General features: G+C 40.6%; 1 protein-coding gene across 1 annotated transcript in view; it reads right to left on the bottom strand.

Annotated features, from left to right (window-relative positions):
- FGD3 (FYVE, RhoGEF and PH domain containing 3) overlaps positions 1 to 26,752 on the bottom strand; it is a 123,737-nt gene that overhangs the window by 53,947 nt on the left and 43,038 nt on the right. Inside the window, 4 exon segments of the mRNA XM_042782557.1 lie at positions 4,873 to 4,935; positions 23,602 to 23,709; positions 24,022 to 24,052; positions 25,036 to 25,115. Of these exon segments, the coding sequence (XP_042638491.1) occupies positions 4,873 to 4,935; positions 23,602 to 23,709; positions 24,022 to 24,052; positions 25,036 to 25,115 (282 nt within the window).

Raw genomic sequence — 26,752 nt, 5'->3', positions numbered from 1 at the left:
CAAGGAGGGGTCGCTATGAGTCTGGTCTAACTCAACAGCACATAACAGCAACAACAGCAGCTTGTGAGCAGTAGTCCTTTGTTTATTCCACCTGTTAAAAAACATTATTTCTTCTTGCAGTTTGGGATGTAAAGTATCCTGCCTGGTGCTAGTGTGTCTCCTGTCTTGCAAATCTCTCTACTTTTCAATAAAACTCTGCTTTCGCTTCTAACAGAGTGTAAGACTGATGCTTCACTATGACATAGCTAATACCTCTACTTTTATATACAATGTTTTAAAACTTCCATAATAAAAGTTGGAAAAAAAAATATTGTTAACATAAACTTGGCAGCTTTAAGGAGAAATCAGTGGACTTATTTAAGGGGAGAGATGAGGTTGGGCTTAGGATCAGCGTAAATCCTGGCCCTGTCTTCCTGGCTTTATGAACTGTGCAGGTCTCCTCCTTGCCCTGTCCACATCTGGCAATGGGGACAAATAGGTCCTCCACAATATGCTGGGCATTAGGGGGCCTGAGGAGGGCCTGGCTTCCTGACCAACACAGACTTTGAAGCCTTATCATCACACCAACCCCCTTTGTCTAATGAAACACTTTCTCCTTGAATGTGAGATGTCACATGAACTTTGGCTCCTCTTTGTGGTTTATTTTATGTAAGCATGTAAGCTTTTTTTTTTTTTTTTTTTTTTACACATGATGTTAAGCTCAGATCACAGAGGAAGAATGCAGGTTTGACATTTGCCAGGCAGAAGAGGAATATAACAAACCTGCAGAACCATGTGTTTCCCTGAGTGTCACATCCCTGCCACATGCCACCCAGCCCATGGCTGAGGCCACTCCTTACACCCTTGCCAAGTGCCTGAGCTCTTTGTCCACTCCGTAGTCTTCTTTGGTGGTGACATCTCTCAGAACTGCTAAGCCATGTACTACAAGGGGGAGGAGGGGCAGGGTGGGGGAGAAGGGACAGTGAGATAGAAAAGGAAAGGAAAGGGGGGTAACTGTTGTGGGGTCTTCTGGAGCCTAGCCACCCTCAACCTTCTATTGCTCTGAAAATATCAATGTGCTTGGATATAACTGATGTCCCCATTTTCAGTTGAGGAGTCTGATGCCATAGGTAAAGGCCATAGTGGTAGGGTGGCATGACCCTGCCCCTTAGCCCTTAGGCATCCCTGTGGCTTGTTGAACACTCTGGTTCTCAGGGAATAGCCATGACAACCAGTAGGCCATGGTACATGGCTTGCTAAAACTGTGGAAGGCCACAGAGCATGCAGAGGGTGAGTAGAGCCCTGCAGGATGGGGACAGGCTGAGAGGGACACACCAGGTGGCAAGCAGTACACTCAGAGATGTGGATCCCAGTAGTGCTGAGGGTGGATGGCATGGCAAGCCTTGCTCTAACTACGGCTGGTCCCTGACACGAAGGCCCAGCTGAATTTATAGGATTTATAGAACAGGCAGAGTCACTGAGTAGCGTAAACATACAAAGGGTTACATCCTTGGCTGCTGACCAAAAAGTTGGAGGTTTGAGTCCATCACCCAGAGGCTCCTTGGAAGAAAGGTCTAGAAATCTGCTTCCAAAACATCAGCCATTGAAAATCTTGTGAGTGTAGTTCTAGTCTGACACACCTGCGGTTGCCAGGAGTCAGAATCTACTTGATGGCAATTGGTGAGTATAAGAGCTTTCAGTCAGTTCTGTGAGTCCTTCTAGTGAATTATTGAACCTGAGGTTAGTTTGGGAACCTCCAAACTTGCAGTTGGTGTTAGAAGTGAGGGTGGCCCTGGGGACTGTGCTTTTAGACCCCATTCTACATCAAGAGGTATTGTGCTACGGAACCTACATGACTCCCCCCTACACCAGCCCATGCTCTGCACCTGCTGTTCCTGCACAGAATGTCCCCTCCCCCTCTGCTCCACATTCCAGTTTTCATTGTTCCAGCTCACCTGCTGCAGGGAGACCTCCCTGAGCCAGACATCTACATGGCTTCCTACTGCTCTGAGGGTCCCTGTCTTCAATGTCCTATTGGACTCAGGGTTCCAACATGTGCATTTGACAGGAGTAGGGGTAGCTGCTCAGTGGCACTAACCACAGGGCTGGGAAACAGTGGAGCCTTTTGCCAGCTGACAGGCTCTGGTGCCAACCCTGCTTCTACAGATAACTGGTGGGACTCCTGGGATCACTTTGCAGAAACCTCAGCTCAGCATGATGGGTGGCTGATGGGAGGGAGTTCTGCACCCATGTAGAAATGCCAGAGGTCTCTCTGCTCAGCACTGACTCATCTCGCTGATAGGGACACCTATACATGTAGATATATGTGGGTTTCTGCCTGACTGTGGAGTACCTGTGCCCATCTGTGAGTTGGACATGACTGTTTCTACCTCAGGCCAACTGCTTGAGGCATAGCTCACATCAGCATGGGGACAGGCACACTCAAGGTGCAGGCTGTATGAGAGCTCTGTCTCATGAAGTTCCCCAGAGTCTCAGAAAACAAAACACTAAAGCTCCATATTGTCTTGGAGGACCATCAACCGGAACAGAAAATGAAAACATGGCTGTGGGCCCTCTCATGTGAGAACCATTTATCAGTGGCCCAGGGGCAGGCATGCTAGACAGGTAGGTCCTGAGGACAAGTAAAGGTAAGAGAGGCATAGGGGGATAGGTGGGGAGGGAAGGGGCAGGAAGGTTGTCAGGCAGGGCTGGAATGATGCTGCAGGTCCCACCTACACCTTTCCCTGGGCACTTGTCTGCTTAGCAGCGCCCCTTTGTGGAGCCAAGTGTCTTTTGCCAAGGCAGAAGGCATCCCCACTTAAGTGAAGGCCTTCGCTCTGCCAACTCATTTGATTTTTATTTAAAAATCTCCCTACACTCCACTGAGCCATGTGGAATGTTTACTGCTTCCTTGAAAGCCTCACAGGTTTCCTCAAAGTCAGCCTGTATCTGGCCCCTGTTTGGGCAGAGCCCCACTATAGGGAACAGAGGAGGGATGCAGACAGGTGTCATCTCTGGCCAGCATGTGCCTCAGCAGGGGCTTACCCTGTAACCTCACACACCCAGGGCAAGGGATTAACGTTTTCTTATAAAAATGCAAGTCACAAAAGGAATGCTTGCTAGTGTGACCAGTGATCCAAAAAGATCCCAGGAGGTTTATCAGGCCAAGGAAAATGATCCCGGGGGACAGCAGGCCTTGCCACTCTTCTTCAAGGAGCTTGGAGCCTGAAGTACAAAGCTCCAGTTCAGCCCCCACCCCAACTTACAGCCACAAGGACTTTGGCCAAGTCACCTCCCTGCTCTGACCCTGTTTCCTCAACCATAAAGTGGGATGACCACAACGAACCCCCTGTGCGGCTGCAATAATCTAACAGGTCAATGTTCATAGCCTGGAAAATTGCTCCAGGAGTTGGACGTTAAATTCACAGTTCCTGAGGAGATAGATGTGTGAGGTGGGGAGGGGTAGAGAGATCTGGGAGGAGGAAAAGGTGGGAAAGGAGAGAGGAAGGAAAAAAAGAAGGGAAGGAAGGAGAGAGGAAGAAAAGGGAAGGAGTTGTTGTTGTTGTTAAGTGCCGTCGAGTCGTTTCCGACTCATAGCGACCCCATGCACAGCAGAACAAAACACTGCCCAATCCCGCGCCAGCCTCACAATCCCTGTTATACTTGAGCCCATCATCGCAGCCACCATGTCAATCCATCTCATTGAAGGCCTCCCCCTCTTTCGTCGACCCTCCACCCTAGCAAGCATGACATCGTTTTCCAGGGAATGGTCCCTTCTTACAACATGACCAAAATAGATGAGACAAAGTCAAAAAGGGAAAGAGGAAGAGTGGGGGAGAGGAAAAGAGGATGGGAGACGAAGGGAAACTAGGCAGGAGCTTGAGGGGTGGGTGAGGTAGGTAGCTTGAACGAGAAAATACAGGGACCCTGCCCCAGAGGTAGAGGCCAAGAGACCCTGGGGAAAAGTCCTTGCCTCTGAAGGGAACACTCTGTCTATGGGGTGGGATCTGTCTCATTTCTCCTGAGGCTGGAGATTGTGGGATACAGTATGGTAGCCAAGAGAAGCACCATTCAGAAGGTAGGCCTGGGGCTCTTTACTGTTATTGGTGGCAGTAACTATAAAGTCCAATGGTTCAGCACAATAGCCCCAGGTACCGGGCATTCATTGTATGCTGTGTACAGACATGCAGGGTTCTGTTTAGTCTCCACTGCACAGAAAAGGCAATCAAAGCAGAAGAGGAGCCATGACCACACTCCACAGAAGCTGCTGATAGAAGCTTAGACTGAGTGGGTGTCATATATGCTGGTGAAAAGCTATGGTGTTCACAGGCACTGTTGCCTTCCTAAAATGCAGCCTACTCCCTATCCCTTACCCTGGATAGACCTGGCATGGCCCCTCTTCCCAGCACCAGCAGCTCTTCACAGTCTAAGATCTCTATAGAGGGTCCAAACTTTCTGTGTGCAGCCCAGAGAACATGACCATGCTTACAGTACTGATCACATCCAATGGAGGTGGGAGATCATCCCAGCCTCATCAGCATTCCACCCCCTCACTGTAACTGCTGCTGGGACTTGAATCCCTGCCGCCTAGATTTCCAGGATCACTTCACAGGCACAACAGCCCAGGGCTTCAAGTCACACAGCTGAGACCACACAGCCTCCCAACTCAATAAGGTCTGTAGGTCACTGCCCCAGTACCCAATGAAGTCTCTGGACCAGCCAGCTCTCACAACTATTGGAAGACATGAATAATGAACATTGCAAATCCCCCCCCCCCAAAAAAAAAAAAACACACACACTCCTGACAAGGAGCTCGACCCTGATTCCAATCCACAATCTCCAGATCATAACTCTCCCAGCCCACTTCTGTAAACAGCTGCTGTGGTCACTTACCCTTTCAGCACCCTTACCACTATCAGCTGCTACCATGGGCTCCATGGAAATGGCACCTACCACCTAGGAAGGAGCATATACAGTGGCATGAGGCTTCTGACTACATGGCTACATCACAAGTAGCAAAGTGACATCTGCTGAACCCTCAGTTTTTGTTCATGATGGCAGGGTCATGGAAGAATAATCAGGTTTACATTATTTGCTATGTAACTTTGGGAAAGTTCCATTGGGGTTGGACTGTGTGTCCCAAAAAGCTGTGTTCAAGTCCTAACCCTTGGTATCTATATATGTGACCTTATTTGGAAATACAGTCTTTGCAGATGTTTTCAAGTTAAGATGAGGTCATACTGGAGTAGCATGGGCCCTAAATCCAATGACTGGTAACCTTATAAGGAGAAGAGAAAGAGGATACACAGAGACACATAAGGAAGATGGCTGTATGAATGACTCAGAGATTGGAGTGATGCTGCCACAAACCAAGGAACACCTGGGGCCATCACAAGGAACAGGCAAGGAAAAAGGATTTTCCTGAGAGCCCTCAGAAACAGCATGGCACAGCTGACACCCTAAATGGGGACTTGTGGCCTTCAGGATTGTGAAAGAATACCTTTCTGATGCTTTAAGTCCCTTAGTGTATGGCCCTTTGTCTCAGGACAGCCCCAGAAGCCTGAGATAAGTCCTCTGCTCTCTGGCCTTTCTGTCCCTAAGCCTTCCCCAGCGGAGGGGGAATCTCCTACTACATGGTCTGCTTGTACCAAACAACCAGCACTCAGTGAGACTTTACCCTGTTTAATCTATCTCCACCCTTCAGATGGCCTGTGGGGTCCTGGCACTCCTGGACTTCTGAGCACAGGGAAGCTCCGAGCTCAGGCCCAGGCACTGCAGGCAAGCAGGTACCTGTGCCTTGTATGTTCCTTCATTGTCTTCTGTCAGGTCACAGCCATTCTCCACAGGAGGCAGTGGTTTGTTTGCTTTTTGTGGTAATACGTACATAATAAAACATTTTCCATTTTAACAGTTTTTACACCTACAATTCAGTGGAATAAAGTAAGTTCATCATGTTGTTCAACCATCACCACTATTCATTTCCAGATTTTTTTTTTTTTTTTTTTTGATCACACTTAACAGAATCTCAGTGTCCCTTAAGCAGTGAGTCCTCCTTTCCCACTTCCCTCTGCCAAGCCCTGGTAACTATTAATAAACTTTGGTCTCTTTACATGTGCCTACTCTAGATATTGCATATCAGAGGAACATACAATATTTGTCTTTTTGTTACTGACTTATTTCACAGGATGATGTTTTCTCACAGTTCATCCATATTGCACCATGTATCAGAACTTCATTTCTCTTTATGACTGAATAATATTCCATTGTATGGATACACCACATTTTGTTTATCCATTCATCTGTTTATGAACCTTTAGGCTATTTCCACCTTTCAGCTATTGTGAATATTGATGAAATTAACATTAGTGTGCTGGAGCCCAAATCTGTCTTCCCATTTTCAATTCTTTAGATATATGCCTAGGAGTGGAAGTGTTGGATCATATGGCAGTTCTGTTTAACTTTTTGAGGAACTGTCAAACTGTTTTCTGCTGTGTCTGTACCATTTCACAATCCCACAAGAAATGGATGAGTATTCCAGTTTCTCCACATCCTCACCAAGTCCTGTTCTCCTTCTTTTAAATCATAGCTATACTACTTGGCATGAAGATCTCATTCTTGTTTTGATTTGCATTTCCCTAATAAATAATGATGCTGAGCATCTTTTCATCTGCTTATTAGCAATTTGTATTTCTTCTTTGAAGAATGTTTATTCAAGTCCTTTGCCTATTTTTTGTTTGGGTTGTTTGTCTTTTTGTTAAGTTGTAAGAGTTCTTTATATATTCTGGATATTAAACCCTGATGATATATGTGGTTCCCAACATTTTTCTCCCAATTTGTAGGTTGTCTTAATTTTGTTGAAAAAGTCCTTTGATGAACAAAAGTTTTAAAATTGAAGTCCCATTTATCTCTTTTCTTTTGTTTCTTGTACATTCGATATACATATTTAAGAATCCATTACTTAAAACTAGGTCACAAAGCATTATTACTATGTTAAGTTCTATAGTTTTACAGTTTTAATTCTTATATTTAGGTCCTTGATCTATTGTGAGTCAGTTTTATATATGGTGTGTTTTAGGCTGGGTTCTCTATAGAAACAAAACCAGTGAAGCTTATATATATGTAGAGGCTGGCAAGTCCCAAGTCCATGGGTCAAACATCAAGCTAGAGGCTTCTCCTGACTCACTTAGCTGGCTTTGGAGGCTGACAAATCCATGACTGACACATAAAATGGCAGATTGTTGGATTACAGGTTGTGAAGGCAACAATCCCAAAATTGGTAGGCAATATGGCTGGCCACTGGTTCAAGTCCAGTTGATGACAAGCCAGATGCAGGATTCTTAGCAAAAAGCCAGCAAATATTCCCAGAGCTTTTCCATATATACTGGAAGCAGACCACACCACAAAGGAAACTCCCTTTTAATTTATTGCTCATAGCAAATAACATCATGGAGGTGATTACGCTGTATCAGATCTCATCATGGGGGATAACTACATCATAACTGCTAGACCATCAGAATCATGGTCAAGTTGACACACAACCTTAACTATCACACGGTGTAAGGTATGAATCCAGGTTCATTCTTTTGTTTGTGGAAATCAATTTGTCCAGGACCACTTGTTAAACAGACTATTATTTTCCCCATAGAATGGACTTAGCATACTTGTTGAAATCAACTGACCATAGATGTACTGGTTTCAGGACTCTCAAATCTATTCCATTTGTCTAAATGTCTATACAATATTGCATTATTTTGATTATTATAGCTATATAATATGTTTTGAGATCAGAAAGTGTGAGTCCTCTTACTTTCTTCTTCTTTTTCAAGATTGCTTTAGCTATTCAGGGACACTTTCAGTTCCACATAAATTTGAGGATTGGCTTTTCCATTTCTGCAAAGAGGGCTGTTGCAATTTTTATGAGAATTGTGTTGAATCTACAGATTGCTTTAGGTAGTATTGATGCCTTAACAAAATTAAGTCTTACGATCCATAAGCACAGAATATCCTTCCATTTATTTAGGTCTTCTTCAATTTCTTTCGTTGATGTTTTGTAGATTTTAGTGCACAAGTCTTTCACTTCCTTGGTAAATCTATTCCTGGATATTTTATTCTTTTGGATGCTATCGTAAATGGAACTGTTTCCTTAATTTTCTTCACAGGTTTCTCATTCCTGATGTAGAAGAACCCGACCAATTTTTGTATACTGGCCTTGTATCCTGCCACATTGATGAACATACTTACTAGCTTTATTAGCTTTCTTGTGGATTCTGTGGGATAGATAGATAGATAGATACAGCTAACTAGCTAGCTAGCTATATATAAACATGTTGTCTAAGAAAAGGGATAGTTTTACATCTTCCTTTTTTAAAATATATTTTATTGTTTTTTTGGTGAAGGTTTATACAGCAGTTTAGGTTCCCATTCAATAATTTTTACATTGTTTGGTGACATGGTTTACATTTTTCACAATGTATGAGCATTCTCATCGTTTCCATTCTGAATGTTCCATTTCTATTAATCTAGTTTCCATGCCCTCTTATATTCTTATCTTTGTTTTAAAGTAATTGTTGACTATTTGGTCTCATATAGGTGATTTTTTAAAGCAGCATGATACTTATGAGTGATATTCATTATTTTGTGAGCCAATCTGTTACTTACTTACAAAGTGACCTCAATGGTTAGTTTTAGTTCAATGTTTGAAGAGTATTCCAGAGCAATAGTCTCAGGGAGTTCTCCAGTCTCAACCAGTCCATTAGGTTTGTTTTTTGTTTTTTAAGGAATTTGAGGTCCTTTTCCACATTTTTTGCCCATTCTATCAGAGTCTATCTATTGTGGCCTGATTGGAATAGTTGATAGTTGTAGCTGGGCAATATCTAGTTCTTCTGGTCTCAATGTAGATTTGGTTTGTATAGATTATTTGTCCTATAGACTAGTTTCTTCTTTGAGTCTTTGGTTTCCTTCTTTCTCTTTTGCTCCAGAGAAGTAGAGACCAGTAATTGTATCTTAGATGGCCATTCAAAAGCTTTTAAGATCTCAGACACTACTCATCAAACTAGGATGTAGTACATAAACTTTATAAACTATATTATACCAACTGACTGAGATGTTCCATGAGATTGTGGTCTTAATCCTTCCAAACCAGAAAATCAATCTTGTTAGTTGTTTGGTTCAGTCTAAGAGGTATCTGTAATTGTGTCCTCTATGTATTTTATTATATATATGAATATACATACATACACATGTATATGTATATACTTGGGCAATGTCCAGCCACATACATGCCCATGGGGTAGGGAAGAAGGTATTGCTTGGAAAGGCATCAGGTTGTTGTTGTTGTTGTTATGTGCCGTCGAGTCAGACCTGACTCATAGCGACCCCTCCTTGGGTTTCCGAGGCAGTATCACTACGGAAGCAGGATTGCCCAACCTTCCTTCCAAGGAGTGGCTAGTGGGTTTGAACCGCCAGCCATCTGGTTAGCAGTCAAGTGCCTTAGCCACTATGCTACCAGAGCTCCCAAGGCATCAGGAGGCAGGGCCAATGTTGAATTTGTAGTGCTGAGGGGGCTCTGGGGCTTGGCTCCTGCAGCTGCCTTGTCTGGGCTGCAGCCCTGGAGCCATGGAGTCAGCCAAGCCCTGGCTGTCTTGGTTCCCATGGCTACTACTAGTATGTGCCCTGCCTGGCTACCCTACAGGTCAGTACCTGCAGGGAGACACTAGGCTGTGGCCTCCAGATTTCTGATTCCATCCAGGCTCCTGGGGGCTATTCAGAGAGTTCTGCACTTCCAGAATCAGCCATTTGCAGGTTCAAGTTTGCAAACCCCAAGACTCTGGTCACTAATGGAGAGCCAGAGTAACTTGTGAAGGGGTTGCTTTAACATATATTTGCAAATATATATTTGTATCAAATATATACAAATATACATACTATATATAATACAGTGTTTGCACAACAACTAAATCACATAATGTACTATTTCACAGAATTTATTGTGGACATTTTGACACATACCTGTATATAAATATATGCTGACATATACATACCTATATGCATATATGTGTACATACATACATATATATATACCTGCACATTTTTTAAAATTTTTTTGGTTGTTTTTGCTGTAGTTTCGAAATTATATATGTGGAATGTGATGGATCACTTTTATGTGGCCTTTTTAGCCTTGATCATGTAACTTCCATCAAATGATTAGGTGGCACTATGCAAATGAGGTGCTTGTGGTCCATCAAGGAGAGTGGATAGCTTGCTAACAATGCAAATAAAGTTTATGGAACCCACTAGGCTTAAATAAGCCTTGGCTGCATCCCATAATTTTTACTATGATGTGTTTTCATTTCTCCCTAGTTATTTTGTAATTTCACATGTGATTCTTCCTGGACCTAGTTATTTAACAGTCTGTTGTTTAATTTCCATGAATTTGTGTGTTTCCTAGTTTTGCTTCTGCTATTAATTTCTATTATTATTCCTTTGTGGTCCAAGAAGATGCTTTGTATAATTGCAATGTTTTAAAATTTGTTAAGACTTATTTTGTGGCCTATTATAGGGTCTATTCTGGAAAATGACTCATGTGCGCAGGAGAAAAATGTGTATAGTTCTGATGATGGGTAGAGCATTATATATATATCCATTAGGTTTACTTGACTTACAGCATTATTGGAGCCCTCTATGTCCTCACTGTGGTGGCACAGTGGTTAAGGCCTTTGGCTGCTAACCAAAAGGTCAGTGGATCAAACCCACCAGCCACTCTGTGGGAGAAAGATAAGGTAGTCTACGTTCATAAAGATGTACAGCCTTAGAAACCCCAAGGGAGTAGTTCTACACTGTCCTACAGGGTCGCTATGAGCCAAAATCTACTCAATGGCAGTGGGTTTGTTTTTGTTTTGGTATGTCCTTACTGGTTCTTTTAGATATTCTGTCCAGAATTTAAAGTGATATATTGAAGTTCCCAATTATTATTGTGGAGTTTTCTATAACTTCTTTCATATCAGTCAATATTTGTTCCATATATTTTGGAGCACTGATGTTAGGTGATATATTTATAATTGTTATGTCTTCTTGACTAATTGACTCTTACTATTACATAATGTCCTTATTTTTTATAGTAGATTCTGATTTAAAGTCTGTTTTATCTGATATCTTAAGTGATATTTATCTGATACTCCTTTCTATCCTTTTACTTTCAGTCTGTTTTATTCTTGTATCTAATATGAATCTCTTGTAGGCAGTATAAGGATGGATCATGGTTTTAATTCATTCTGTCACTGTCTTTTTAATGGGGAGTTTAGGTCATTTACCTTTAAGGTAATTACTGAAAATGAAGTACTTAGTTTGTGTGTGGTGTGTGTCTTATGTCTTTTTTGCCCCATTATTTCCATACTTCTGTTATTTTTTCTGGTTAGCTACTTGTTTGTCTTGAGCCTCTTTGGCTTCTTCTCTCTTTCCTTTGATGTTTTTCCAAGTATTTTCTTAGTATTCTTAGTATTTCTTAGATTAACTGCAGATATTATATTGAACAACTACAATTGCAGCTATTTATTTTAGCTTGCTGCCATTATGTAATCCTTTTAAAATTCTTTTTAATTTGGTTTATTAGAATTTTCTTCATCGGCACATAACAACAACAACATAGTCATAAGAGACATTGGTTTGTAGTTTTCTTTTGTGGTATCTGTCTGGTTTTGGTATTTGGAAAAGTTTAAGAAGGTTGTGGTCACTTCCATAAATATTTGGTAGAATTCCCCAGTAAAGCCACCTGGTCTTTTTTTTTTTTTTTTTGCATGGGGGGTGGTTGATTACTGATTTACTATCTTCATTTGTTATGGATTTATTAATATCTTTTTCTTTTGAGTTAATGTAGAAGTTTTTGTGTTTTTAAGAATATATCCATTTCATCTAGATAATCTAATTTGTAGTCATTTAATTGCTCATAGTATTCTTTTATAATTCTGTTTCTGTAGGGTTGGTTGTAATGTCTCTAATTTCTGATTTTATTTTTATTATTATTTTTTAAAATATTCATTTTAAGAGGTTGTTTTACATTCAACGTAATGTGTACATTTGATTTCATTCCCCATTTGCCATGTCAAACCCTAACCTAGACTCTCCCTCCCTACCTTATAACCCTCCCCTTGTGCCCCTCACATTCATGCACTCCTGTTTGTCCTGCATTTCCTTAGTTTGAATGTTGGTCCTCTGGTGTCCCATGGTCTATTGCTCTAAGGGATGTATTACCATTGAATTTATGGGTGTGCCATCCTGGGTTGAGTGGTCTGCATGTACATCTTGTTAGATATTGGGCTAAGAGCCCACCTCTGGAAGTGAGTTTTATTCCAGGTTCAGAATGTATGCCAAGGCCAGAGTATTGGGAAACTCACCAGATTTCATCTGACTAGCAATTCTGGTCATTATTGAGTTTTGGGGTTTTGTTCCACATTTTCTCTCTCACTCTTTCCAGGATCTCCAGATTTGATCCTTTCCTGAGTGGTTGGCATTGGTAGCCAGACACCATCTAGTTCTTCTGGTCTAGAGGGCCATTGTGTCCTCAGGCTGATTGCTTCTAAATGCCCTTTGTGTGTGTGTATATGTTTGTGTGTGTATTCTTCTTCTGGTCTAGAGGGCCAGTGTGTCCTCGGGCTGATTGCTTCTAAATGCCCTTTGTGTGTGTGTATGTGTTTGTGTGTGTATTCTTCTTCACTTTCAATGCTAAGAGACCGTAAGCTGCATCTTAGATAGCCACTTGAAAGCTTTTAAGAACCCAGACACTACTCACCACTGTAGGATGTGGAGCAACGCTTTTATGTATTTTGTTGTGCCAGTTGAGTCTGGTGTCCTCCAGTATTATGGTCCTGACGCAGTAGATCTATTGGATCTCTCTCCTACAGTGTCTTGTTGTCTGTGAGGGATTACGCTGTGTCTGTCTTCTATTGTTTCTGTAAGGACTGCAGGTATTTTGTATCACTGGTGCCTGTGTAAGATTAGCCTCAGCTGAATCTATCCTTGGTCTAGAGTATACATCTGTTCACTGGCCCTGTCAGATCATCTCAGGTGTTTATGTGTTCATCTGTATAGCCTAGTGTTTGGTGTTAATGGCAGTACAGTATTGTGGACACATTGGTTGGTATTAGCATCTATTGTCTATCCTTTATGTGTACAATCCAGTGTCCTCCCATTTCCTGACGTTATTATGGTGGTCATATATCCTTACCGTATATCCCTCCCCCTACCATGTCAGTGTGTAGGCCCCAACTAGCCCGAAATTAATCCTTCCCCTTCCCTCCCCATCCTGGTGACCTACTAGGTGAGTTCCCTTTTCCAAGAAAACTCTTCTCTGTCTTTTTACAGTAATGGGCTCATACAGTACTTGTCTTTTTGCGATTGACTTATTTCACTCAGCATAATGTCCTCCAGCTTCATCTATGTTGTGAGATGATTTGCATATCCCTCATTGTTCTTTAGTGTGGCATAGTATTCCATTGTGTGGATATACCATAATTTGGTTATCCGCTCATCCATTGATGGGCACTTAGGTTGCGTCCATCTCTTTGCTATGGTAAATTGTGCTGCGATGAACATAGATGTACATATGTCTGTTCATGCACCATCTTTCACCTCTTTAGGGTATATTCCTAGCAATTGAATTGCTGGATCAAACGGGACTTCTATTTTCAGTTTTTTAAGGAAACACCATACTGTTTGCCACAATGGTTGTACCATTTTACAATCCCACCAGCAGTGTACAAGAGTTCCGATCTCTCCACAACCTTGCCAGCATTTGTTACTTTCTGACTTGTTGAACTTTGTTATTATTGCTGGGGTGAGATGATATCTCATTGCTGTTTTGATTTACATCTCTCTAATGATTAATGACCGTGAGCAATTTCTCATGTGTTTGTTGGCTGCCTGTATATCCTCTTTGGTGAAATGCCTGTTCAAATCCTTTGCCCACTTTGGAATTGGGTTACTTGTCTTTTTGGTGTTGAGGTGTTGAAGTTTTCTATAGATTTTGAAGATAAGTCCTTTATCAGATATGTCATAGGCAAATATTTTCTCCCAATCTGTAGGTTCTCTTTTTACCCTTTTCACAAAATCTTTCGATGCGCACAAGAATTTAATTTTTAAAAGGTCCCAGTCATCTGGCTTCTCTTCTATCTCCTGCATATTCTGGGATATGCTTGACAGACTATGCCATAAATTAGGGCTCCCAGATTTGCCCCTATTTTATCTTTGATGAATTTTATAGTTTTGGGTCTTACATTTAAGTCTTTGATCCAGCTTGAGTTTGTTTTTGTGTATGGAGTGAGGCATGGGTCCTGTTTCATTTTTCTGCAGGTGGATGTTCAGTTTTGCCAGCACCATTTGTTAAAGAGGCTGTCTCTTCCCCATTTAATGGGTTTTGGACCTTTGTCAAAGATCAGTTTTCCATAGGTGGATGCATCTATTTCTGGACTTTCGATTCTGTTCCATTGGTCTGTCTATCATTGTACCAATACCATGCTGTTTCAACTACTGTGGCTGTACTGTAGTTCTTAAGATCTGGGAGAGTGAGACCTCCCACTTTGTTTTTCTTCTTGAGAAGTGCTCTGCTTATTCAAGGACTCTTTCCTTTCCATATGAAATTAGTAATTAGTTTTTCCATGTTCTCAAAAAATTTTGTTAAAATCTGGATCAGGATTGGGTTAAATGTATAGATTGCTTTAGGTAGTATTGACATTTTCACAATGTTTAGTCTACCTATCCATGAACAAGGTAGGTTCTTCCATTTATGTAATGCTCTTGTCTCTTGTAGCAGTGTTTTATAGTTTTCTCTGTATAGGTCTTTTTGTCTCTGGTGAGGTTTATTCCTAGATATTTTATCTTTTTTTGTAGCTATAGTAAATGGTATAGTTTCCCTTATTTCTTTATCAGAGGACTCCTTGCTGGTGTAGAGAAATCCAACTGATTTCTGTATGTTGATCTTGTATCCTGCCACTATGCTGAACCTCTCTATCAGTTTCAGTAGTTTTTTTATTGAGTCCCTTGGGTTTTCTATATACAGGATCATATCATCCACAAATAGAGATAGTTTTAATTCCTCTTTGCCAATTTATATGCCTTTTATTTCTCTTTCTTGCCTTATTGGCCTGGCCAGGACTTTCAACACAATGTTAAATAGAAGTGGTGATAGAGGGCATCCCTGTCTGGTTCCTGTTCATAAGAGGAATGCCTTGAGTCTTTCTCCATTAATAATGATGTTGGCCTTTGGTTTTGCATATATACCCTTTATTATGTTGAGGAATTTCCCTTCTACACTTATTTTGCTGAGAGTTCTAAACAGGAATGGATGTTGGATTTTATCAAATGCCTCTTCTGCATCAATTGATATAATCATATGGTTCTTTTCCTTTGTTTTGTTTATGTGGTGGATTACATTGATTGATTTTCTGATGTTGAACCACCCTTGTAAACCTGGTATGAATCTCACTTGGTCAGGGTGTATTAATTTTTTGATATGTTGTTGGATTCTGTTGGCCAAGATTTTGTTAAAGATTTTTGCATCTATGTTCATGACTGATATTGGTCTGTAGTTTTCCCTTCTAGTGGTGTCTTTCCCTGGTTTTGGAATTAGTGTTATGTTTGCTTCATAAATGAGTTTGGGAGTTTTCCATCCTTTTCTATGTTCTGGAGTAGCTTGAGTAGCATAAGTGTCAACTCTTCTCTAAATATTTGATAGAATTCTACAGTGAAGCCATCAGGGCCAGGGCTTTTCTTTGTGGGAAGTTTTTTTATGACCTGTTCATTTTTTTCCCTTGTTATGGGGCTGTTTAAACTTTCTGTCTCGGAGTGGGATAGTTTAGGTAGGTCTTGTGAGAAGCTTGTCCATCTCTTCTAGGTTCTCAAATCTATTGGAGTACAGTTTTTCATAATATTCTGTCAGTATCTTTTTAATTTCGGTTGGTTCTGTTGTGATGACACAATTTTCATTCACAATTCTTGTGATTTGGATCTTGTCTTTCTTTTCTTTTGTTAGGTCTGCCAGTGATTTATCAGTTTTATTAATCTTTTTGAAGAACCAGCTCTTTGTTTTGTTGATTTTTTTTATTTTGTTTCATTTATTTCTGCTCTGATATTTATTATTTCCTTGCTTCTAGATACTGTATGATTCTTTTGTTGTTCTATTTCTAGTTGTTGGAGTTGGTGAGTTAGAGTGTTGATTTTGTTTCTTTCCTCTTTTTTGATGTATGCATTTATTGCTATAAACTGTCCTGTGAGTACTGCTTTCACTGTGTCCTATAGGTTTGGTTATGATGTATCTTCATTCTCATTTGTTTCTAGGAATTTTTTTTTCTTTCAGATTTTATCTGTTCTGTTACCCAGTATTTCTTGAGCAGTGAGTTGTTCAACTTCCATATGTTTGATGCTTTTTCCTTGCTCTTCTTATTATTAATTTCTAGTTTTATAACATTGTGGTCTGAGAAGATGCTTTGCAGTATTTCAATGCTTTTGAATTTATTGAGGATTGTTTTCTATCTTAGCATATGGTCTATTCTGGAGAAGGACCCATGTGCACTGGAAAAGAATGTGAATTGCTCTTTTGTTGGGTGAAATGCTCTGAATATGTCTGTGAGGTTGAGTTGATTGATTGTACTTTTGAATTCTTCCGTATCCTTGCTGAGTTTTTTTTCCAGTTGACCTGTCCCTCTTTGAAAACAGCGTGTTAAAGCTCCCACTACTATTGTAGAGTTGTCTATCATCCCTTTTAATTCAGTTAATATTTGCTTCACATATTTTGGAGCACTTCCATTGGGTGCATAAATGTTTATTATTGTAACATCTTCTTTGTCAATTGACCCTTTCAGCATCATATAATGTCCCTCTTATCTCTTATGATGTCTTTCACCTTAATGTCTATTTTATCAGAGATCACTATTGCTATACTCCTGCCTTTTTTTGGTTTCCATTGGCTTGGTATACTCTTTTCCATCTCTTAACTCTTAACTTGCTTTTATCTGTGAGTCTAAGGTGGGTCTCTTGTAGGCAGCATATCGATGGGTCTTCTTTTCTTATCCAGTCTGCCACTCTCTTTCTCTTGATAGGTGCATTTAGTCCATTCACATTGAGTGTAATTAGTGATAAGTATGAATCGACTGCTGTCATTCTACTGTGTTCTTTTATCATGATGTTTGTGATTCTATGGTCCATATATTTTTCTGTGCTGAGTTCAGTTTGTTGGCTACTGCTTTCTCCCTTTTCTTCTTTACAGTTGGTTTTGTGCTTATTAAACCCAAATGTTTTGCTTCATTCTGGATTTGCTTAGAAGAACTGTTACTTTTCTCTTTGGTTACCTTGGAGTATATTTTTGTTTCGACATTTTTAGAACTGCATACTGCAAAGACATTGTCCTGTTTCTCTCTCCATTTGAGGGTCTATACCTAGAAGTTTTACTCCCTCTGATAGGTCAGTTGCTATTGTTGTGTGCTGATTGAGTTCCTTGGTTTTTAAGGTAGAATGTTTTATGGTCTTATTTTGAGTATTTATTTCTGATTTGGTTTTAAGTTGATGTCACGCATCCTGCTTTTGTTGATCTCTCTTGTGGGTTCTCTATTGATAGAACTTCCTTAAGCATTTCTTGTAGGGTTAGTCTGGTTTTTACAAAATCTCTTAATTTCTTTTTATCTGAGAATGCCTTGATTTCGCCCTCATATTTGATGGATAATTTGGCTGGATATAGGATTCTTTGTTGGAAGTTCTTTCCCTTCAGTGTATTATATATGCTGTCCCATTGCCTTCTTGCCTGCATGGTTTCTGCTGAGTAATCAGAGCTCAACCTGTTTGATTACTATAAGTAATACTTCTTTTTTCTTAGGCAGCTCTCAAAATTTTTTCTTTGTCTTTGGTTTTGGAATGTTTGATTATAATATGCCTCGGTATTTTTCTCTTGGGATCTACCTTGTATGGGGTTCTATGAGCTTCTTGGACAAATATCTTTTCTCCCTTCATGATATGGGGAAAGTTTTCTGTTAGCAGGTCTTCCACAATTTTCTTAGTAGTCTTTTTTGCCTCTTCTTGTTCTGGAATTCCAATGAGCCTAATATTGTTTCTTCTCATGTCATCGCATAAAATTCTTAGGTTCTCTTCATTTCTCTTAAATTTTTGTTCTGATTTTTCTTCATACAGGCTAGTGTCCAGGGATTTGTCTTCTAGTTGGGATATGCATTCTTCAGCCAGTTGTTACCTACTCTTTTGTGCTTCTACTGTGTTGTGTAATTCTGTCATATTGGTACTCATTATCTTTGGTGTTCATCTTCTGCATTTCTAACTGCTGTTTTTGTTTAAGTTCTGATTGTGTATTAATTTTAATATTCTGCTCCTGGATGATTTTCCTGAATCCCTCCAGGGAACTGTCTGTGTTCTCCTGGTTTCTGTTTGGGATTTCCTTAGGCTCTTGTATAGCTCTATAAACATATCTTCTAAATTCCGTCTCGGATAATTCTGTTGCTTCCTCTTCCTCCATGTTGTCCTGTTTTTTTATTTGTTTGATTTGAGGTTGCCTGTTGTTTCCTAGACATTTTGAGGTTGTCTTTAACTGTTGGTTACGTGTTGATTTGTTTTGTCTTGGTTATATGGTTTAATATTTTGAAAAGGTGAAGCTGGTGTATTTTGTTTCATTTAGTTATTAATTCAGGTATGCTAGATCGCGCTGCATATTCTTCGTGTTGGTGGAGTCACTGTGAGGAATGTGGATAAGGGTTTCCTTTGGCATGAAGAGGGTTTAGAGTTCAAACCGGGAGGTTTTATGCTGGCTAAATGTGGTTTCTTCTATTGGGTAGGTGAGAAAGTGGGAGTGGAAAAAAGAAAGCTTGCTGTTGCTAGGGGCGTTTCCTAGGGGTTTGAGTGGGCTACTACTGATGACATCTACTGTTACTTACAAGCCCATGGGACCATTTCAGAAAAGATTCCAGTTGTTGAGGGAGTCACTACTCTCTGCCAGGCTCAGACACACACAAAATATCCCTACTCCCGAGACCCCTCGGTGACAAAAAGCCTACTCAGGGCAACTTCCCGGCTCCCCCAATGTGCTGCGCGTGTGTTTTCTCTCTCCACCTCGCCTTCCCGTGGCGCCGGCTCAACCCGCCCAAACTGCAATCAGCTTGGGAGTTTGTGGGACTGCCCACCTGTGGTGCCAAAGATGTGCGCAGTTTCAACTGCACTGGAGTTGGGACAGTGCCCATTAGGAATCTATGGTCCCAATATTAGTGATAAAGTCATGTGCAGACATCTTGATGCCACTAAGCTGACCCAAGCCTTTTCAGTGACCCACTGCAGGGGGAGCGAGCAAACCCTCCTGGGGCACCAATAGGCTCTCTGCTTGGGATTCAGTGGTGCTGGATGTGCCCGTTTGCACCTAGCCGACCCAAGTTACCAATAAAATCAGGTGCTGAAGGTCGACCCTTGTGATGATCGCTGTTTTGCTGGTGTGGTCACTGGTGTGCTGATATTGGGTGTCTTCTGCCTTGATCCGGGGGGGGGGGGGGGGGTCTGGGATGGCCCTTATTGCCTGCTGGTCAGTCCCCCAGGGAAGTCTCTAATGGCCTTTCTCAGCTGCCTGTCCCTGTTCCGCAGAGTAGATTCTCTTTGTTTTTTTCTCCTGTATCTTTCCTCTAATTCTTCTCTTAGTTTGGTGCACTCTGACTCAGTGAGCTGTTCAGAGCACCAAAATCCCTAATTCAAACTGCTGTACTAATTTTTCAAGCACTAAGTTGCTAGAGGGAAATAGCATGGTGATTACTGATGAGACTCCATTTTGAACTCGCCCACTAATTTTCTATTTTAAATACCCGCAACTTCTTTTATTCTTTGTCAATCTAATTAAAGGTTTGTCTGTTTGTTTTCTTTTTGACAAATCAACTTCTGATTTCATTGATAATATTGTTTTATTACTATTTTATTTATCTCTCCTTTGATCTCTATTATCTCGTTCCTTCCTATGCTTTGAGTTTGATTTGCTGTTTTGTTTTTTTTTTTAAGTTCTTCAGGTTGTAAAGTTAGGTTATTGATGTTTGAGCTTTCTTCTTTTTTAATGTAGGCATTTAGAGCTGTAAATTTTCCTGTGAGCACTGCATTCCATAAGTTTTGATATGCTATGTTTTTATTTTCATTACAGTAAGTATTTTCTGATTTCTCTTTTGATTCCTTCCTGACCCATTGGTTGTTTAATAGTATCTGTTTAATTTCCATATATATGTGTATTTTCCAGTTTTCTTCCTGTTACTAATTTCTAGTTTCACTCCATTGTGGTGTGTGAAAATACTTTGTATGATTTAAGCTTATTAAGACTTACTTCGTGACCTAAATTGGGTCTATCCTGGAGAATGATCCATGTGTACTGGAGAAGAATATATGTTGTGTTGTTGTTTGGTAGAGTGTTCTATATATATCTGTTAGGTCTAGTTGGTTTATAGTGTCATTCATGTCCTCTATTTCCTTATTGATCTTCTTTCTTGATGTCCTATCTTATACCTTCTCCCCACCCCATTTCCTCTAATATTGACAATTTTCTCTGTTTTCTTGCTGTTATTAAATAAACTATTTTGATTACTTCCTCCTCTATTTTTGTGTGTATTTTTCAGACTTGTTCTTTGTGGTTATTGTAAGCACTGCTTTAACATTTTGTGTTTATAACAGTCAGGATTAAATTGCTATGAATTTAACTCCAGTAATATACAGAAACTGTATACCTATATCACCCCATCCAATCCCATTTGTGTCGTTGTTACCACCAATTACATCATTATGCATTATGTGCTCCATAACATGCATTTAAACTTATTTTGTATATATTTCTATTTGTCATTGTAAAGCATGACAGACATAACCACTAATATCACCAAGCAAAAAAAACTTGCCCTTACATTTATTTTTTATTGAGATCCTTTTTGTTTCTCAATGCATGTCTTTGAGTTATTGTCTGGTATCCTTCCTTACAATCTGAAGGATTTAGCAATTAGCATTTCTCATAAGGCAGACCTAGTGATTGTACACTCTGACCTTTGTTTATCTGGGGATTGCCCTACTTTTGCCATCAAGATGAAAAGAGGGTTTTGCCAGGTATAATATTCTTGGTTGACAGTTCTTTTATTTCACCATTTTGAATATGTTACTCCATTGCCTTCTCATCTCCAAGGTTTCTAAGGATAAATCAACACTTAAATTTATTGGAGATTCTTTTATGTGACAATTTTCTTTTCTTTTGCTGCTTTCAGAATTCTCTGTCTTTTGTTTTTGAGAGCATGGTTATAATGCATTTTGGTGTGGATTATTTTGGGTTTATCATTATCTTCTGGGGATCTCATGATTTGTATATCAATTCACTTGATGTTGTCTCATAATTCCATTAAAGTGACCTCAGCAGTCTAGAGCCTTCTCCCCTATTGCTCTTCAGACTTCATAATTTTAATTACCTTATCTTCTAGTTCAAGGAGCTCTGATGGTATAGTGGTTAATGCATTTGGCTGCTAACCAAAAGCTTGGTGGTTCAAACCCACCAGCCACTCTGTGGAAGAAAGATGAGGAAGTCTACTTCTATAAAGATTTACAGCCTTGGAAACCCAGTGGGGGGTACTATGAATCAGAATTGACTTGATAGCAGTGAGTTTGGTTTGACTTGGTATCTTCTAGTTCACTGATTTTTTTTCTATCTGCTCAAATCTGTTAAACCTTTTCAATGAGTTTCTCTTTTCAGTTATTATCTTTTTCAGTTCCAATATTTCTGTTCAGTTTCTTTTTATAGTTTTCATCTCCTTATTTAAATTGTTATTTTGTTCATGTCTTGTTTTCTTTGACTTTCTTAAATTCTTTGTATTTTCCTTTAGTTCTTTGATCTTGTTTAATCTTGTTTTATTCTATCCTTCCATTTTGTTCATGATTTGGGCTTCTAGAAACAAAGGGGGAAATTCTCTCCCTTTGTCTTGCTCACTTTATGGTTATCATTTCCATTTTTATGTGTGCCATGCCATTTTCATGGAAGCCAGAACATTATAATTTTACAAGGTGTTGACTTTCTCAATTCTCCCAGTATCCAGCGCTTTTACAGCATCCTTTCTATAAAAACTCTTAGGCAGGCAGAACTTCAGACTTTGCTTACTGCTCCCTTTTCCTCTTTGTGATGATTCTGTTTCAAAAAGTTCAGGTTTCTATCTAGACCTGCTCACCATCTCTCATCTCCCAAACACAAAACAGAACGGGCACTAATCAATTTGTCCTCCAGGGAGCATAGCCTTCGTTCTTTGGTTATCCCTCTTCCTCTCTTCTATGAGGGCTACATCTGACCACATTGGCAGTTAGGAGTTTTCTGATCAGAAAGTCCACACTGAATGAATGGCTCTCCAGCACGTGTAACCTTCAGCCTCTGTTCTCTGTTCTCTCTCCAACTCTGTGGGGCCTATTTCTCTCAGAGCCAGAGATTGAGATCCCTTCCCATTTTCAGGGCAGCTGCAGGTTGACTGGGACCATGACTGCTATCTTTCGATCATGCCAGGAGGGGAAGGGCAGGCACACCTGGAACAGACCAGCAGGGGGACCTATCTTATTAATTTCAAAGCAAGAGCTCTAGCCTCTTCTCTGTGCACAGATAGGCTGTGGATTGGCTGGAGGAATGAGCTCTGTGGCAGTTGGTAGTCTGCACACACTACTACTGCAGTCCATGGTGACTGACAGCCCACTGCACCAGGAGGGAGAGAGGTGGGTAGTATGGAAGAAATGTTTGTCCCACCATGTGAGGCTTATTGTTGATTTGGGTCCATCTTTAGTCCTGTTGCTGTCCTATATGCACAAATTCAGAGTTCTGCAGAACCAAACACAGTTCTCTTGCTGTGTTTCTTACTGTGCCTGTGGGGAGGATTGGGAAATTAGACCTACTCATGCTGCCATTTTCCCAGAATCTGACAGTAGTTTTCATTCATGATAACAATAAAAAGTTTCTTCCAAAACACATTAATTAAGCAGAAAAATGGAAGCTGGTTTGGTAAAAAGTATAAATAACTCTGGGCAGCATCCTTACCAACCAATAGACTTGAGTCTGCTCTCTGTCTCCCACAACACATTGGAGTCAGTGGGAGGTAACAAATTTCCAATGACCATTTTCCAGTGGTGGAATTTGGGACAAAAAAATACAAACACAAATAAGTGTGTACAATACTAGGTTTCCCAGTAGTGCAAAAGGGGTGCAGTGGCCACCATGACACTACTCTGTAGCTTTGGCATACTATTTGGGATCTCTGGGACTTGATTTCCACAGTGAGGATGACTCTTCAATGCATGGGGCTGCCTCATCAAATGCCCACATGTAGTAGTACTCCACATACATACCTGCTCTCCTTCCCACCCCACTCACCTGGGGCCACAGCACATCCTGCAAAGCCCAGGCAGATGTGCTTGTATATTTGCTCTACCACCCTGGTTCTTGGCTGCCTTACTGCAGCCCCAGTCCCACAAAGGCTTCAGGCGATACTTCCCATATGCTCACAAGCCCCTCTGCTATGAGCCTTTTCCTGAGCCCTTCTGTGATGAAAGCCACCCATCCCCTGGTCTGGGTGAGGCCACAGAGGACAGGCCCCACACACTGGTACTAACAGATGGATCTGGTGGGAAGATGGGGTCCTCATTCCAGCTGAGGGGGCCACTGAAGGCCTTGAAGGTCTCACTGTTCTGCTTGTGCTTCTCAATGGTGGCCCTGATGACCTGGAAGAATATGACAAAGTCAGGGAGCACATCCAAGGCAGGAACAGAGTGGGGATGTGTGTGACCCATACCCAAGGACCACCCAACCACAGGGTTATCTTATCTCACCCTAACCTGAAATGTCACATTCCAGCCCTGCTCAAACAACTTAATGGAAGGTTTGTGAATCTGAAGGTGCTTCTGAAGAATATCCCTGCCACTGCATCACTGTAAAGCTGGGCAGGTGGGGTCGAAGGTGTCTGGGTCACTGCGACAGGGCAGTGGGGCTCAATAACCTGGTTACTTGGTTACTTTAAACTTTAAAGGCTTTACCTGGATCCATTCATTCTTCTCTTCCTCTGTCCTACAAAAACAAAACCAATATTTTATTAACCCAAGCTCTGATACTAATTATAAACAAGCAAGCTGATTCTCAGTGAACACCTGAGCACACATCTGAGTACCACACCTAAGCATCAGGGGCTGCTTTGCCACTTGCTGCCATCTACATGCAACTCAAGTGCTTATAAGACAGACTCTGAGGGCTCTGAATCACCCGTGGCTGGGTATGGTGTGTGGAGTGCCACTTAACTCTACCTGACAGTGGATGCAAATCTATGCCTCTTGTATTGCCCAGTGCATTCTTGCTGGACTATAATGTATCATTACAAAAATCTCTTGGTGGTAGGAGGTGGAAGATGGATTTGCCTGTGCACTCTCAGTCACAGCACAACCCAAGCATCTGCTTCAGTGGGAAGCTTGAGAGCAGCCATCAATATTTAAAACTCACATCTTACTCTTTGACCAGCAGCTCTACTTCAGGAATTTATCTGATGGATATAGTGACACATATGCACAGAGACCCATGTGCAAGTGTAACCCAGACTTCAGCACTGTTTGCAGTAGCAAAGTCAGAGGAGCCCACACACCTGTAGATGAGGAACTGGTAAATGGTTATAATGGGGAATTTTATGCCTTTAGGAAATGATCCTTGAGTATACAATGATTTCAGGCTTTACAGTAAACTGGCATTTGGGATAAATAATAATACATACATAAATAAATATGCATGTGTATGTACATTAAAAATTCTAGAAGAACACTTAAAAGATGGTCAGTCAGGGATGGGGAGGGGTAAGGGCTGGGCAAAGGCTTAATATTTGCTATATTCCTCTTAGCACTGTTATGTTTTAGAACATGAATAAATCAGTAAATTAATGGATGAAATGAATGAGTAAATAAGAACACAATGCAGTTACACTGTTTAGAAAATGAAATAATGTGCCAAAATGTCAAGTCAGAGATATTCACCAAATAGCAGATAGTTAGAAATAAACTATGCCCTACCGAGTTTGAAGCTCCAGGGACCTTTTCCTTCCTGTTATTACAAATGTATGTACTGCATTTAGCTTGTCAATATCCTGTACCTGAAGAAATAGTAACAAAAATAAAGTAATCATGTTAGCAGGTCTTCAATCCAGCCTCATCCCTTTCCAACCCTAGAACTCTTCTCTGAGGAATTAGAAGAGGAGCCTATGATCCTATTGGGATGCCTTGGCTTAGACCACAATGTCACATTTCAGTGACATTTATTACATCCTTTGGGTTGTACAACACTTCTCACCTTCCTTTTCCTCTTACATGAGTTGCTTTGATAGGGATGAGGGACACCAACCACTCCAGCCAACACAAGGTCAGATTTATTATCGTTTGTGCCTCTCCACAGCATGCATCTCTTAAACGGTTTTTATTATTATTTTGCTTTATTGAAATTACGAAGTAATTTTTATTTTCTTCACACTTCTGTTTTCTAAATTCCCTGCAAGCAACATAAATTACTTTTTATTTTTTGTTGGTCTTGTTGCTGAGAATATACACAGCAAAAAGAACACCAATGAAAGTTTTTACACATACAATTCAGTGAAATTGATTACATTCTTTGAGCTGTGCATTTATCCTCACCCTCCTTTTTTGAATTGCTCCTTCCCCATTAACATAAACTCACTGCCTCCTAAGTTTCCTATCATTTTGAGTTGCTGTTGTCAATTTGAACTCCTACAGATAGATCTTAAAATGCTCAAGATAGACATTCTTTACTGGTTCAGCTAAACTACTGTCTGATTTTAAAAGACTTCAGGGAATATTTTTGGTTTAAGGTTTAAAGATTATCTCAGGGCAATAGTTTTAGGGTTACATCCAGCCTCCATGACTCCAGAAAATCTAGATTTCATGAGAATCTGAAATTCTGTTCTGTATTTTCCTCCTTTTGATCATGATTCTTTTAGAGAATCTTTGATCAAAATGTTGTAATAGTAGCTGAGCACCATCTAGTTCTGGATTCATGGCAAAGGAGGCAGTTGTTCATGGAGGCAATTAGCACATATTCTATTTCCTCCTATTCCTGACTCTCCTTCTTCCTCTACTGCTTCAGATGACTAGAGACCAAAGGCTGTGCCTTGAATAGACACTTGCAAACTTTTAAGACAGCTGGCTCTATGCAATGAACTAGAAGGCAGAACAGAAGCATTAACCTCTAAGCAAGAAATGAAATCCCATGAGGTATTTGTTGCACATAAGAAGCCTCAGCAACTACTCTTACTTTAGTCATTGTAGATATATCTATCATACAACTTTTGCAAATTCAGCTTTTTACAGGTATACAACTTATTGACAGTAATGTACAGCTCTACCTTAGAGACTGTTTCATAGGAACAATGAGATCCTCACCACTCTGCAGACATTACTGAGTCACAGGGTGCAATGCTATGTGCTATGATTTCAGGTCTGCCCAACATCTCTCTGTTCGTGAGAAGGGTATGATATGCTTGGCTAAGGTGGATACTCACACACTCAGCACTCCACCACCATGTACCCATCACTCTAGGACCCACTGGGAAGGAAAGAGCACTGCCCAGCAACAGATGACCACCCCAGTATGTCTTGGCTTCAAATGTCAGAACTGATGGAATATAGTTCTGATGTATAAATCACATCCTCAAGAATTCATCTTCTAAGAAAAATAAAGTAGGAGGTCTCACACTGCCAGATCTCAAAACCTACTATA

Source organism: Orycteropus afer, unplaced genomic scaffold (assembly GCF_000298275.1).
Source record: "Orycteropus afer afer isolate SDZICR_OR568_19922 unplaced genomic scaffold, OryAfe1.0 scaffold00368, whole genome shotgun sequence".
NCBI lineage: Eukaryota > Metazoa > Chordata > Mammalia > Tubulidentata > Orycteropodidae > Orycteropus > Orycteropus afer.
Note: the sequence above shows the minus strand (reverse complement) of the source record. Positions and strands in the feature narration are given on the sequence as shown.